At 41.0% G+C, this 15259-nt stretch overlaps 2 protein-coding genes across 5 annotated transcripts in view; both read right to left on the bottom strand.

The window, feature by feature from the left end:
* ELMO1 (engulfment and cell motility 1) overlaps positions 1 to 15259 on the bottom strand; it is a 575941-nt gene that overhangs the window by 534371 nt on the left and 26311 nt on the right.
* The window catches only part of LOC144340197 (uncharacterized), a 54179-nt gene continuing 41229 nt past the window's right edge, over positions 2310 to 15259 (bottom strand). The window contains exons 5-6 of the mRNA XM_077998177.1: positions 7731 to 7787; positions 2310 to 2605 (exon numbers count right to left, since the gene is read on the bottom strand). Of these exons, the coding sequence (XP_077854303.1) occupies positions 2461 to 2605; positions 7731 to 7787 (202 nt within the window). The 3' untranslated portion in view covers positions 2310 to 2460. The remainder of the gene's footprint in view (positions 2606 to 7730; positions 7788 to 15259) is intronic.

Here is a 15259-nt window from a genome sequence, read left to right as displayed (position 1 = left end):
ACTCAGAAGCAACTAAGATGTCCTTTAATAGATCAGTGAATAAACGATGGTACATCCACACAATGATACAGTACTGGGAGATAAAAAGAAATGAATTATCATGCCATGAAAGAACATGGATGAGGGGTGGGCGCGGTGGTTCATGCCTGTAATGCTAGCACTTTGGGAAGCTGAGGTGGGCAGATCACGAGGTCAGGAGTTCGAGACCAGCCTGGCCAACATGCTGAAACCCTGTCTCTACCAAAAATACAAAAATTAGCCAGGCGTGATGGTGGATGCCTGTAATCCTAGCTACACAGGAGGCTGAAGCAGGAGAATCACTTGAAACCAGAAGGCGGAGGTTGCAGTGAGCTGAGACTGGGCCACTGCACTCCAGCCTGGGCAAAAGAGGGAAACTCCATCTCAAAAAAAAAAAAAAAAGAACATGGATGAATCTTAAATGCTATTCTAAGTGAAGGAAGCCAGTCTAAAAAGGCCACAGATTGTTTGATTCCAACTATATGCCATTCTGGAAAAGGCAAAACTATTGAGACACTAAAAACATTGGTAGTTGCCAGCAACATGCAGTAAGAGAGGGATACATTCGTGGACTGCAGGGGATTTTTAGGATAGTAAAATTCTTCTGTATGATAGGATAATGGTGGATAAATGGCATTATGCGTTCGTTCAATCTCACAGAACTGTAAAAAACAAAAAGTAAACCCTAAGGTAAACTATGAACTTCAATGAATAATAATGTATCGATATTGGCTCATTGCTTGTAACAAATGTTAATAAAAGGGAAGCCCTGCTGGGGAAAGAGAGGATATGGAAACTCTGTACTTTGTTCCCAATTTTTCTATAAACCTAAAATTTATCTTAGAAAAAAATTGATTAATTTTTAAAATATTTATTAATTTTAAAAATAGTAATTTCAAAAAATTGTGTCAAGTCTATAAGTGAATTTTACATTGGTAAAGAACATTGAATACCACAACAAATATATACATTGGAGTTTATATCCACACCATATTTGTACCCTTGTGTTCCCCATACTAAAGAAATAGCTATCATGCAACAAGGGTTCAATAAACTAATGCTTGTGAAACTGCTCTGAAAGTAATAGAAAGCCCGGCAGAGGTTTAATTCTAATCACATCCGGTTACACAATAGATACACATAATGAAGTTGAAACCCCCAGGAAGAATCTGGGCAGTCTGGCTACCTGATTATGTATCACTATCTAAGATACCTTGGAAAAAAGATGGCAAAGAACTCAGATAAGCCTCTACTATCTGTCTTTCCAATGCATTTCAGTGAGATTCTGCTATTGGTAGGAAGTGGAAAAAATAACAGCAGAGCGACATTTGCACTACTGTGTACACTGCAGCATTAGTCACAATAGCCAGGAAGGAGAAGCAGCCTGAATGTTAATTAATAGATGAAGGGATAAAGAAACCGTAGGAATATACATACAATGGAATATTATTCAGCCTAAAGCAGAAGGAGATCTTGTCATGTGCTACAACTCAGATGAACTTTGAGGACATGATACTAAGTGAGATAAGTCAGCCACAAAAAGACCCATACTGCATGATTACACTGATAGGGATTATTTAAAGTAGTCAACCTCTTAGAAACATAAAGTACAATGGTAGTTGCCAGGGGCTGGGGAGAAGGGAAAGGGGAGGTTGTTTATCAGTGGGTATAGAGTTCCAGTCACTCACAATGAAAAAGCTCTAGACATCTGTTGTGTAAGAATATGTATATAGTTAATGCTATTGTACTGTATGCTTAAAATGGTAAAGTTGTAAATTTTGTGTTGCTTTTTACCACACACACACACACAAAAGTTTTTTAAATAAAATAACAGCCTTGAGCATGACTTTCACAGAATAATCTGGAAGTTTAAACATTGTTTACACATCGGGCCATGGCACAGAAAGCCTAAGTAAAACTCTGAAACGACAGAGAACACAGAGTTCAGAACAAACTCAGCACAATAGCAGCAGAAAGGTGATCCAGAAGCTGACACACAGCAGGGTTTTGCAAGTGGAAAAAAAAAAAAGTGAACACAATTAGTTTCCTAAAACCTACTGGATGCCAAAAGTTCATAGGTAGCTTTTTAGGTTGTGACCTTGCTTTGAACTAATGCTGACGTCTATTAAATAACTTCTCTTAACTAGTGATAATAATGAAGAGAGCTATCATTAATGGGTCACTAGTTTTATGCTGATTTATATGTATCATTTCATTGACTCCTCTTAGCAACTTTATGTGGCAAGTGTCCTGTTTGTATACTGCTGTATAACAAACCATCTCCAGACTTATTGGCTTCACACAACAACAATCACTTTATTTTTCCCATGAAACTACAATTTGGGCAGGGTTGGGTAGGTATGGTTCATCTATGCTCCATGCACAGTCAGCCAGGGCAACTCAACTGGGGCTTGCTGCGGGATCCACTTGTAAGATGGTCACTCACATGGCTGGAAAGTTGAGGCTAACTGTTGGTTGGGAACTCAGCCAGGCCCGTGGGCCAGAGGCCTCAATTCCTCCCACTTGAGACTCTCCATGGGCTGCTTGGGCTTCCTCCCAGCGTGGTGGCTGGGTTCCAAGAGATACACTGCAGAGCAAGATGGAGGTGAATAACATTTTTATGATGTAGCCTTGCAAGCCATATAGTATCACTTCTGTTATGCTCTGTTGGTCAAAGCTGTCACAGCATTCCACTCAAGATCAAACGGAGGAACATAAACGCTATTGCTAGATGGCAGGAATTTCACAGGGATATGGTAAGATCATGTATAATAAAAGATACTGATATGACCATTTTGGAAAACACAATCTACCACAGTAAATATTATCAATATAATCCCCAATTTACAAGCAGGAAAACTGAATCTTGAAAAGGTAATTATCTCCCTCCTTCCCCCAAAGTCACGCAGCTATTAAGTAACGAAGCCAGGATCCAAAACCAGATATATCTGACTCCCAAGTCAGAACCCTTAACTACTATGACTATTTTGCTCCCAACTTCCTCTACAATTCCTGCTATAATTATTCTAGCTCAGAGAGTCTCTACCTTCTTTGCATAGGAAGGATTATTTTATGTAATTGACATGAAAATAAATGAACTCCCCAGTACTATTGCAGTTTGGTGAGTGACACATAGAAAGCTCCCTAAAGTTCTGCTACATTAGATGTGTCTTCTCTCCTCTACTAAAGTATAATCTCCTTGAAAGAAAAAAACAAGTTTAGTAAAACCTGGTATCCACATAAAATTTGATTCAGTTCCTTGATCACAGCAAGGGTTCAGTAAATGCTTATTTGAAATGTATCTACTTGTCTTCCTGTCTTTCTTTCCAACCCTCCCCACAACCCCAGACTGTGAGCCACTAAAAAGCAGGGACAGAGGGTCAGATGCCTCAGTTCCAATAACCTTCTGCTCTAGTCCCTCCCACCCCTTAACACATACACAGCCCTACACAGTGCCCTACACTTCTACAAATGTCATAATGAACAAATGAATGAATAAATGACATACATGGATGAAAATGAAATGAACAGTAATCCAGGTTTATAATTGCTTTCTTCATTCAAACAAGGGAAAACTAATACAATGAGAAAAACTAGATCCCATCATAGAGCCTGCTGTCCTAGCCCTAAACGAAGGCAACCTGACACATTTTGGTAGAGAAACAAAACAACAGTGGGTTTCCTGTTGGAGAAAAAAACAAAACAAAACAAAAAAAACTGCAAAGGGAAGAAGACAGGAGTGGAAAAAGTTTTTAGCTAACTAATGAAAAGGATGGAATTCATGAGCTATCTGCTGTGACACTTTTTGTCACCCTCCTCGCTGGATCCTGGGGTCAGTGCAGAAGGCATAAGGATAGAGAAGGAGGAAGAGAATTAATGTTTACTGCACACCAGGCACTCTGTTAAGTAAGAGCTTGGCTTTTACTCCTACTTACACATTTTCATAATAAAACCTGGAACAGCTAGAATAGGAAGTAGGAACAAGAAGTAGTGTGACATTTTCCTGGTTCTCAGAAAACCATTTTAAGAAATAATTATGGAGATGTAGCAACTAATTCTACCTTACCAATATTCTAAATGGGAAGTCCCACAGATATTAATACTGGATTGTTAGTGGATAAATTCAAGGAGCAATATTATTCCCTGTCCACATCTTTGCAAACAAAGTTCCCTCTCTTTCATTTACCACTAGCCATTGGTTTCTTCTAGCTTTTCAACATCCTACAACACTTTATTTTAAAAAGAAATCACTGTAACAAGCTATTATGCTCTTTCTTTTCCAGGAACAAGTGGGTACAATAAATTGTAGCAGTGATGAAAGTGGAAAGTGACAGTGGAGAAAAATTAATATCGTTGTGCTTTTCATCCTCAAAATTCTTTAAATAAAATTTAATTTTCTGGCTCTTGCCCTTTATGTGTGCTAAGTTAGAGAGAGAAAATGTATTCAGCTTTTCCAACTTCTCTATTGTATTAGAGGGTCTCTTTTCATACACTCTACAGAAATGGCCATACAGTCTACACAAATGGCATTTTTTGTGTGTGTGCAGGGCCAAGGAAGAAGGGGGAACCTCAGAAGTATATTGTTATGTTGAGAAAACTAATATTCATATGACTAATGAGCATATTTTTCCTGATCTGGTTCATAAACTTTTTCCGTTATTCTGGTAATTATCAAAGACACTTAATTTAAAAGCACTCACATTCTCCACTTCTCAGAACTCTGCCTCCCACTCCAGCAGGAACGGCATGATGGTGTGAGATCACATGGTTACGGAGGGCTTCAGCTTTGATATTGCTGAGAATGGTGGCTCATGTCTTTCACTGCTTTAAACACAGTGTTATGGTTCAGTCCAAGTACATATTTAACTAATATGCTCCACAGAGGAGAAAATTCTGTTCAAATTCAAGTCCCTTCCTCACTCTCAACTGCTTCCTATCTCTGCCCACAAGCACGCGCGCACACGCACATACACACACACACACACACACACAATGTTTTTGGAAGAAATGGTACTAACCATCATTCAGTGCTACACATCATCTTTCAAACTATGTGTTTATAATACAGAAAATAATTCTTATAACTATATTTTGCAAAACAACATGAAATCCTTTTGTTCTTTCTTCAAAGGAACAACTGAACTCCAAAAGAAAAAATCACAGGAAGGAGTGGATGGGTCCATGAAATGGCTTCTAGAGAGTTCTATTCTCAGGACCCAGGGTGTTAGTGGTATCCTCCTGGACACTGAGGAAAGGCTGTGCCAGCCCCCTTCACCACCACCTCAGCCTGAGCCCCTGACTTCTACTTTATCTGTCTTCTATAAGAGGCTTCTGTGGTAAGATGTCTCTTGGATAAATTGCCAGTTTCTACTTTAAATGACTAGTTTAACAGATGAAGACATTATATATACCATAGTTTACCAATCAAAAAACTACAATGTGCCAACTAATATAGTTAAACACTGTGCAGACACAACAACTAAAGAAAAACTAATGCAACTATCATTTTTGCTTGTCATTTTTTTTTCAAGAATGGTATTGGTTTTAAAACATGGGTGCATATCCTCGGATGCTCCTCCCTTTAAAAGGTGAATCCTCTGCCCCTAGACCCACCTTAGTGACTCTTCTCTAACATGCAGAGTATGTGGGAAGCTATGCTATGTGATTTCAAAGGCTAGGTCAGAGAAAAAAGATGCCACATGATTGTCTCTGCCTGAAACTTTCATGCTGGGGGAGACCAGATGCCATGTCATAAGGACACTCAAGCAGCCCTAAGAGACATCCATAGCCAGCAGCACCTTGTCAGTCACAGGAGCACACCATCTTGGAACAAGTCCTCCAGCCCCAGTCCAGCCTTCAGATGACTGCAGCCCCAGCTGACATCTGACCGCCACTTCACAAGGGACCCTTAGCCAGAACCACCTGGCTGAGCTGCTCCTGGGTTCCTCAACCACGAAAATTATGAAAGAGAATAAATGATTCTTGTTGAGTCAAGCCACTAAGTTTTGTGGTGATTTGTTAAACAATAATAAGTCACTAACATGAGACATAACTGGACCAATTTATTTATTTATTTATTTATTTATTTTTTGTATTTTAACTGCTTCACAACATTTAGGCTCGAAATTCTCAATACTTGCTCTGTCTGCAATCCCCCCTCTTCTCCCTTCCCCTTGCACACAAGGACTTTCTTCATCTCTCCAGGAATCTTTCCTTCCCTCCTCCAAACCCAACAGCCCTTTTTCCAAGCCTAGCTTTCCTCTTGGTCCTTTGTATTATGGTTATTTGTGTGCCTGTCTCATCTCCCTGATCAGACTGAAAGACCAGGAAGGCTAAGGAAGTCTTGTTCAACTTTGAATCCACAGAAAATACCTTACACATAGCGGCCTTTGGTTGATTTACTGAACAAAAGAAGAGAATATCAGTTGGTGCAACCTGACAAGCAGGACAATCACCAAATTAACCAAACTGTCTGAAGATATTTTTTCACTTCTCAGAAGAAAGCCCCTTGGTCAAAAATGAGCGTCCATGTAACACGCAAAGTATGCCCTTAGCTCTCTTTTTCTTGCCGTCTAAAGTTCCAGCCTGTCACTCAAGAAAACACCCTTTAGCACTTTCCTTTTTTGGGGGCGGTGGGTGGGAGAAAGAGTCTCACTCTGTAGCCAAAGCTAGAGTGCAGTGGCGTGATCTCAGCTTATTGCAACCTCTGCCTCCTGGGTTCAAGCGATTCTTGTGCCTCCACCTCACGAATAACAGGGATTACAGGCGTGCACTGCCATGTCTGGTTAATTTGTGTATTTTTAGTAGAGACCGGGTTTTGTCATGTTGCCTAGTCTGGTCCGGAACTCCTGGTCTCAAGTGATCTGCCCGCCTCGGCCTCCCAGAGTGTTGGGATTAGAGATGTGAGCCACTGCACCAGGCCACTTCAGCACACCAAAAACACAGGGAAACTGTGAAGTAGCAAAGTGAAAAGGTATATGACAGTCCATTTACCTCCACTTTAATAACAAAATAATGATATTTTAATATAATTAATTTAATATCAAAATAATATTAAGTGAATGATTCCATAATGAATCATGGAATTCATTTGAATGATTCATTCCATTCATTTTCCACTAAGAAAATTAGAAAACTTTCTTTGATGTTAGCAGCCAACATCCACATCTTATCAGGTCTATGGGATTGGTAATGGGAAACTGAAATACGCTAAACAGTACCTCTTAGTATCCTGCTGGAAAATCTTTCTATGCTGAGGGACAACTACAGAAATATTCACCAAAACTATCTGAGGGGGAAAACCCCTATCCATTACATGTAGAATATTAACACCTACAAGGTGGAGAAGAGAGAGGATGGATAAGTTCATTAATCTAAATTAAGCATATCCAGGTCACTGGCTATGGCGGATACTTGTTGGGGCACACATACCCCAAGTCACTCTTCTTAAAAATTACCTAATGTTTGTTCTGGCATTCTCTGATCTCCACCCTGCGGGTGTGTTGGGGGAATCTGCCCTGTGGCCAGCTCCAAAGTCCAATCCTGTTTGACAGAGACAGAAAAAAAAAGAAACCCTAAATGACCCAGAGAGTGGCTGAATCAGTCTAATTCTGTAGCTCACCATACCTCTAATCTCTTCAATTATATAAGCTTTTATTGTTTAAGCCAGTCAGCATTCAATTTTCTGTTCCTTACCATCAAAGTCATCCTACCTGCTGCATTGGAAAAATCTACCGCACATCCCTGGGTGCATTACAATGAACCTTTCCCTGTGGAATAAGACAAGATCAAATAAACAAGTAAACACTGGGCAGGAACATTGCAAAAACACTAATAATCCTTTTTTTTTTTTTTTCCTGTAGACTGCAATGCACATAGCATACATTAAAAATCTTGAGAAATATCTAAAGCCAGAAAAGCTATTTAATGGTTTAAACCGGTTATCTAAGTTGATTTGACCTTGGTATTACTAATTACACAAAACCAAGTAATATCCTACCTTCTGACATACATACTTTGGGGCCATAGTATTCATCTTCATGGCAATTAAGTTGATTCTTAGTTATATGCATACAAAGCCTGTTAATTTTTAAATCCACACTAATTTCTCTTGCAATCTGGAGCCTTGTTGGAATATCTCCCACTGCTTTCAGCTGCTGCCTGAGCAAATTAGCATGCATGTACTCCTGAACAAAATAGATTGAGCAAAGCGAATCTGTGGCCCCCAAAGTTATGTTACATGAAAATACAGAGGTCTTTGGAATCACTGAAAAGTTCTGGGCTATATGTGCATTTCTGTCCTCAAATGCAAAGATGTCCCTATATCTTCAATATCAAGAGTGTAGGGTTTAAGAGCATAGTTCCAGAGTCAGAGACTATGTGTGTTCAACTCTTGGCTCCTCCACTTTTAAATGTGTCGACTTGGCAAGTTTATTTCCCCAGTCTCAGGTCCTTATTATAAAATGTGAGTTATGATAGACAGTATGTAAAGTCTAGCGTGGATATAAAAACCAAATGATTGTAATAATAATTCATCTAAAGCAGGCAACACAGTGCCTGACACATAATAAATGTACAACAGATGTTTCTTGCTGTGATTGTAATACCTGCAATTGATACTGAAAAGGAAAATAATTAATGCATGAAAAAATGTATCTTCCCAAAGATATATCAGGGCTTCAGGGAAAAGAAATGTGAATTAAAGTAATAATAACTCTCAATATAAAGTGAGTGGATCCAACTTAAAGTTAAACATTAATTCTTGATTATTTGCTTTGGGAAGAGGAAAGAACAGAGTACATTAAAAATAAATAATACCCCAACAACTCATAAACCCAATAACTACAGCACAGCTTCAACATGTCTTAGAACAGAATTCCCAAAACATTGATTGACCCATATACAAATTAAGTTAAAAACTTATTCCATAATGAAATCTACAATCTTAAAAACCAGGATTTCAGATGATCGGTATCATTAAATGAGCACACAAATTCAAAACTGTGCAGATTTGCAGCTGACTTATAACAGAAATAAATGAACTAACTAGAGATAATTCCTTTACTGGGCTTCCATCTAAAGCTAAGCTTTACTTAGGCTTTCAAATTGTGGCACTTACTTCCTAAATCAGATATGCCACCAAAACCGTCCACTTTTGTCAACTGTCAGGAAAACTGACAAAACGAAGTTCACAAAGATGAAGCAGGGAAGAAAATAGCAATTTGACTTGCAGTCCTCTCTCAGTTTTTCATTTTACGAAAAATTTTATATACACATATATTTTCCAAAGTTATGGAATATGGTTTAGAATCTCAGGAATCCCATTCTCATTGAATAACTAAACTAGGAGAATAAGAAGTGTCACACAGTGACAATGCCACTGTCAGGACTTACTGAACCCCGTAAAGGACCCATGGCCACCTCACCCAGAAGAGCAGCCTTGTCCACGCACACGCACAGACCACGGTATGAATGGTGCCCCTGGAACTGGGCAATGCATAATCTCCATTTCTTAGATTTCCACCCTAAAAGGAGGGCCACATTTGCTTAGAACAGTGCAAGGCCTAGATTCTCTGGAATTTTCCCAAGACAGTGACTTTGCATTTGCTTACAATTTGAAAGCCTAAGTAAAGCTTAGCTCTAGATGGAAGCCCAACGAAGAAAGTATCTCTAGTTAGTTCATGTATTTCTGTTATAGGTCAGCTGCAAAGAGTAGCCTACAAGATTTTAATCAAGCAAATACTTGGAGCAAAATGAGTGCCGACAACAACCTTGTAAGCAAAATTTGTGTGCAGGTGAGTCAGAATGTGTTTTGTGGCACTGAAAGAGTTAACCACCAGTCCTATCAACAGTGTTTACTTTTGTGTTTGGCTCATTCACTTCCTCAATTTCTCCACAAACCTAGCTTATGAAATCAAATGACTGCAAGCCTAGCCATAAACGCTAAACCCCTACTGAGCACTTTCTGTGAGCGGGATACTCTGCCAAGCATGATTTCATTTAATTCTCTCAAAGATCCTAGAAGAGGGCACCGTTTTACAGTCAAGGAAACTGAGGCACAGAAGTTTTGCTGGTGGACACACCACTGAAGAGGGGATAGAAAGATTGGACCAGAGGCAGCTGTTATGCATGGAAAGGTGTCCCCTGAGAAAGACACGTTGAAGTCTTTTCCTGCTATCTGTGAATGTGACCTTATTTGGAAATAGGTCTCTGCAGATATAATCAAATTAAAATGAGGTCATCTGGGCAGGTGCTAACCCACTAGGACCGGTATCTTTATAAAAAGAGGAAGATGTCTACCAAAAAAAATGCAAAAATTAGCCGGGTGTGGTGGCACACACCCATAGTCCCAGTTACTCGGGAGGCTGAGGCAGGAGAATCGCTTGAACCTGTGAGGCAGAGGTTGCAGTGAGTGGAGACGGCGCCGTTGCAGTGAGTGGAGACGGCGCCATTGCACTCCAGTCTGGATGACAAAGCAAGACTCTGTCTCAAAAAAAAAGAGGAAAATGTCATGCAAAGACAGACACACAAGGAGGCAGCCATATGAAGACGGAGGCACAGCCTGGAGTGATATTGCCCAAGTCAAGGACCACCTGGGGCCACCAGAAGCTGGAAGAGGCAAGGAAAGAGCCTCCCCTGGAACCTTCAGGCCAACTCCTTAATTTTGGACTGCTAGTTTCTAGAGCTGTGAGAGAACAAATCTGTATGGTTTTAAGCCATGCAGTTCATCAAAAGATGTTAAGGGAGCCCCAGGAAACAAAATCGGCATTGCAGGCTCTCCCCAGCTACACTTTCCTGCCTCCATTTTCTGTCCACTTGACCTGACCTATCTGCCAAGAGACAGAAACCAAAACCTTCATTCCACATTCTTTTTTTGTTTGTTTGTTTGTTTGTTTTTGAGACGGAGTCTCGCTCTGTCGCCCAGGCTGGAGTGCGGTGGCCGGATCTCAGCTCACTGCAAGCTCGGCCTCCCGGGTTTACGCCATTCTCCTGCCTCAGCCTCCCGAGTAGCTGGAACAACAGGCGCCCGCCACCTCGCCCAGCTAGTTTTTTTGCATTTTTTAGTAGAGACGGGGTTTCACCGTGTTAACCAGGATAGTCTCGATCTCCTGACCTCGTGATCCGCCCGTCTCGGCCTCCCAAAGTGCTGGCATTACAGGCTTGAGCCACCGCGCCCGGCCTCCACATTCTTTTTTTGGATTCAAGATTGCTACAGACAGAAAGTGCAGCACATTTTGAACTGTCTTTAGCAGTGTGTTTTTTAAAATTAATTTTCACATTAGAGCATTCTACCCCTAAGTATTTTCTAGATCAGCTCAGGCATCTCTGCTCCCCATACCTCTACCCCTGACAGCTGCCTGCAGCACCACAGTACTCCAAGCAGTTAGCAACTTCAAAACACATTTTCTAAGGCAGTACCTGGTGGCCTGGCCCAGTACATTGCAATAAGGTAGGGCCCGTAGGGAGATTCCAGAATCTGGAACTGGATCTGCCCAGGCCCCAGGGGTAAGCAAGACCTCTGGCAAGGAGAGAGAGCTTCAGGAGCGGGAAGAGAGTGTGCTGTGCCAGTGGAACTCTGTATCTGGTGAACGGCAACACCATGGATGCATCAGAGTCAGCTCGGATAACCTGGCCAGCATCTGCCAGTCAGATGCTGACCTGCAGAAGTCTCAGGCAGGGCCAAGGGTGGAGATGGAAAATCCAGAAACACACAGGTGCAGGCAGGCAGAATTAGAGAAGTCATCTTGCAGGTATTATAAGGAGGTGTCAGTCACTAGGTTAAGCGTGGGAGCAAACTGTAGCTTCTGCAGTGAAGGGGGCAGTGAGGCAAGATGAGGATGGTAAGAGTCGAGTGCCCAGCTCTCAGGGTGCTGCAGAGGCTAGGATTCAGGCACTTGTAACAAGACTAAGCAGCTATGGAACATGAGTCGAGGGAAGAAGAGCACCCAGCGTGATTGGCGTCTCTCCAGGGTTGGGTCCCAGGGTCCTAGAGACTCACCCAACAACCCCACCCCTACCCCCCAGGGCTGAGCCCGCAGAGGAGGATGTAGCAGGGAGAACAGAAACAGCCGCTCAGGGTGCAGGCAGGCTCTGACCCAATGTGGACTTCTAAATGCCTTAGCTGAAATGCAGAAAGCATTTTCTGGTAGAATAAGGCTAGGTTTCCAAGCTCAGAGAAAACCCAAAATAATACTCTTACAATATTTGTAATTAAAAATCTACATAGAAAACTATGCTAATTGAGAAGAGAGTAGTATTTTTTACCTTTGTTAGAGTCCTTGGTGAACAGTAGAATAAATTAGGGGAACAGGAGGAAGAAGGCGGAGATGGCTATCGGGAAATGTCAACATATTCATGGGTTGTTTGTGGTTGGATAGGTTTGTTTTGTTTAATCTGTTTTCTATTAGAAATGTATGGGGTTTTTTTTTTCTTTGTTGTCCTCTCAGGGTTGTTGTAAAATTTGATATGATAATATGTGATAACAGTTTGGAAACAAATTAAGGCTGCAATATTGCCATTTACGTGGAAGGATCAGAACTATCATTATTTAAATAATTGTACCTCAGGCCAGGTCCTGTGTGTGCCTCGTCTGTAAGTACTATAAAGATGAATAAAGTTTGGTCATATGTGGATCATCCAGAGATGACCAGTGGTAACATTTTCATATCATTTATTTCAGTATTTTTTAGTTTACTTATTTTTACACGATTGAGTTCACACTATTTCACATCATGCTGTTTTCACTTATATGCATTTTCCCTTGCACAAAACATCTTATCATCATTTGTAATTGCTGCAATATTCCATTGCATGGTGATATAATTCAACCATTTACCTGTCTTTGGAGAATGAGGATGTTTTCATGATTTACACATACCGAATATAAATCACTGGGGGCTTTCAGAGGCTGAGAGGTAAGGCCCCTGAGTCAAAGCACAGGACGAGTCTTGTGCTCTCAGTACCGATAGCCAAACTGCCTCCCAGCAAGGTTGCAGCACTGTTCACTCCAAGGGCAATGTGAGAATAGCTGCCCTGGCACACTTTAACGGCACAAAGTGCTCCATGGGGGCACCTAGCAAAGATGGTTTTATTAGGTTGTAAGAAGGGGAAAAACACATTTTATATTTGGCCATTAGGAGCAGAGATATATCACCATGAAGCTAAGAAACCGTAATCTTCAGAGCCTTTCACTTGACTGAGCCCTGCCCATTCTCATTCTAAATAAACCATTCACTTTAGTACCCAATTTTGTGTTATTTTCATAAAGTGGGCTCCACAAAACGTGGATGGATCCATCACTGTCTAGGAAGAACATTCGAGGCTGTGTTCAATAAACCAGTGACACTTTCCACAAGCACAGAGCTAAATTACATTGCCCGGCCTTTCCTGCATGTGCCACAGCTGGGATTAGGTTCTGGCTAAAGGAAGGTGATATGCTGGCTAGACATTGATGCCCTGTGTAACTCCACTGACCACTTTGTTAGAGTACTTGGTGAACAGCAGAGTTAATTAGGGGAATAGGAGAATGTACTTTAAAGTGATCAAAAACTACACTCTTATTGTATTGTCACTGATATTTTGGGGTCATTTATAACAGCTTTTAGAATTAACTACAGTGACTAAAGCAAAGCCTTCCAAAACTTAGCCACAAAAGACCTGTCCATCCTGCTGGCTCTCTTTGGATGTCTGTATCACAACTGCCTTACTAATTTGGCATCTTTCATTCTTACTTCCAACTCAAGCAAGCATACTGATCTACACAAGTGTGCACACTTGTATCTGATGGCCTCAGATTTCATTGCTGGAAACCTGCTTCTGCCACGCAGTATGTAAAAGTGAAGCCCAGAACCCTAAGCCACATCTTCCTCTTAAAGTACACTCTGAGCAGTACAGACTAAGCTCTTCCTAATGAGGAGATGGAGCAAGTGGCAGAGTTAAACAATTTCCAGCAAACACTTTAGAATCCTGAGTTTTCTGCAAAGGAGCACAGATGTTCGTATCTCTGACAACAGCCAGAAGCCTCTGCCAGGACATCAGCCCATTTCAAGAGAAAAACAGACACAAATACTAAGTATATGCCAAGTTTCCTCTCAAATAGCTTTTCCCCCTGTTTTCTTATTTCATCCAGTTTGACGTTCTTTTTACCTTGCCCACCACATATTTTGTGATCTCCCAGTGCTCACCCATTTTGCAATGATCAGCCAGAAGGCCTCAAAATTGCTTGCACCCTTCTGAAATACATTCTGCTCTATATCCAACAACTTCCTCAAGCACCTTATCAAAATATCACATGTTCCTTTGGGCCACAATTAATGTTCTCACCCCAGATGCTATAAATCTTTCCCTGTGAGGATAGTCCTCATGATATCAAAGCTAAGAACAGTCAAGCCTGGAGATTCTCGAATATAATCAAAACTTCTAAACGCCAGGCTGTTTTGAAGCCAGCACATCAATTCATTCCTGGATTCTTAGGGGCTGAATATGCAGCAAATGGATGAAGTTGCAAAGGAAGGGGTGGAAAATTAAAGGCTTTATCAAAATGATAAAATGAGATTGCAATGGATTTCTGAATATTCTTCCAACAGACAGGGATAAAAACAGCCACGCATTATAGACTTCAGCAGAAGAGGGCTGGCCAGAAGCGTTAACCATTCTCATTGGTCAAAACTGGCCCCTCTGCTTGGAGTTTACAATGCAGTGGGACTTAACCACAAGGAGCTGGGGCCAAGAGTGACGGGCAGTGGTGTTTCTGACCTGAATGGGACCAGGAAGCCAACCTATCTTCCCAAAATGTAGACAAGGGGTGCCTCTGTCCCCATACAAAGGATGACCTTTAAAGAATGCAGTTCCCAAGCCAATTGCATTGTGCAACTGAGATATTTGTGGTCTCGTCTGACTGGTTAGCTCTCATGCTTAGAACATCTGGCTAACAAGATTAAAGCTTATCCCAGGATAAGAAAATTAGCTTTCCTCTATTTCAACACCACATACTCATCCTCATCCCAATTTGAAACAGCTACACAAAGCAGGCAAACAATATTTATTGATTATCCATTATATGCATAGCATGGAGGAATAAATTCAATGGGGGAAATGAGCCTGCATTATTCATCAAAGTCTTTTCCAGCCCTGGAAGAGTCTTATTTCTGTGGGTTTAGAAAAAGAATTTACATTTCTCTGGCCAAAAGGTTGGAGTTATTGGCTTAATTCATCAGCTTTTCTTTTCCCCAAAAAAATCTGT

Source organism: Macaca mulatta, chromosome 3, assembly GCF_049350105.2.
Source record: "Macaca mulatta isolate MMU2019108-1 chromosome 3, T2T-MMU8v2.0, whole genome shotgun sequence".
Lineage (NCBI taxonomy): Eukaryota > Metazoa > Chordata > Mammalia > Primates > Cercopithecidae > Macaca > Macaca mulatta.
The sequence above is the reverse complement of the archived record's forward strand: the minus strand, read 5'-3'. Positions and strand labels throughout refer to the sequence as shown.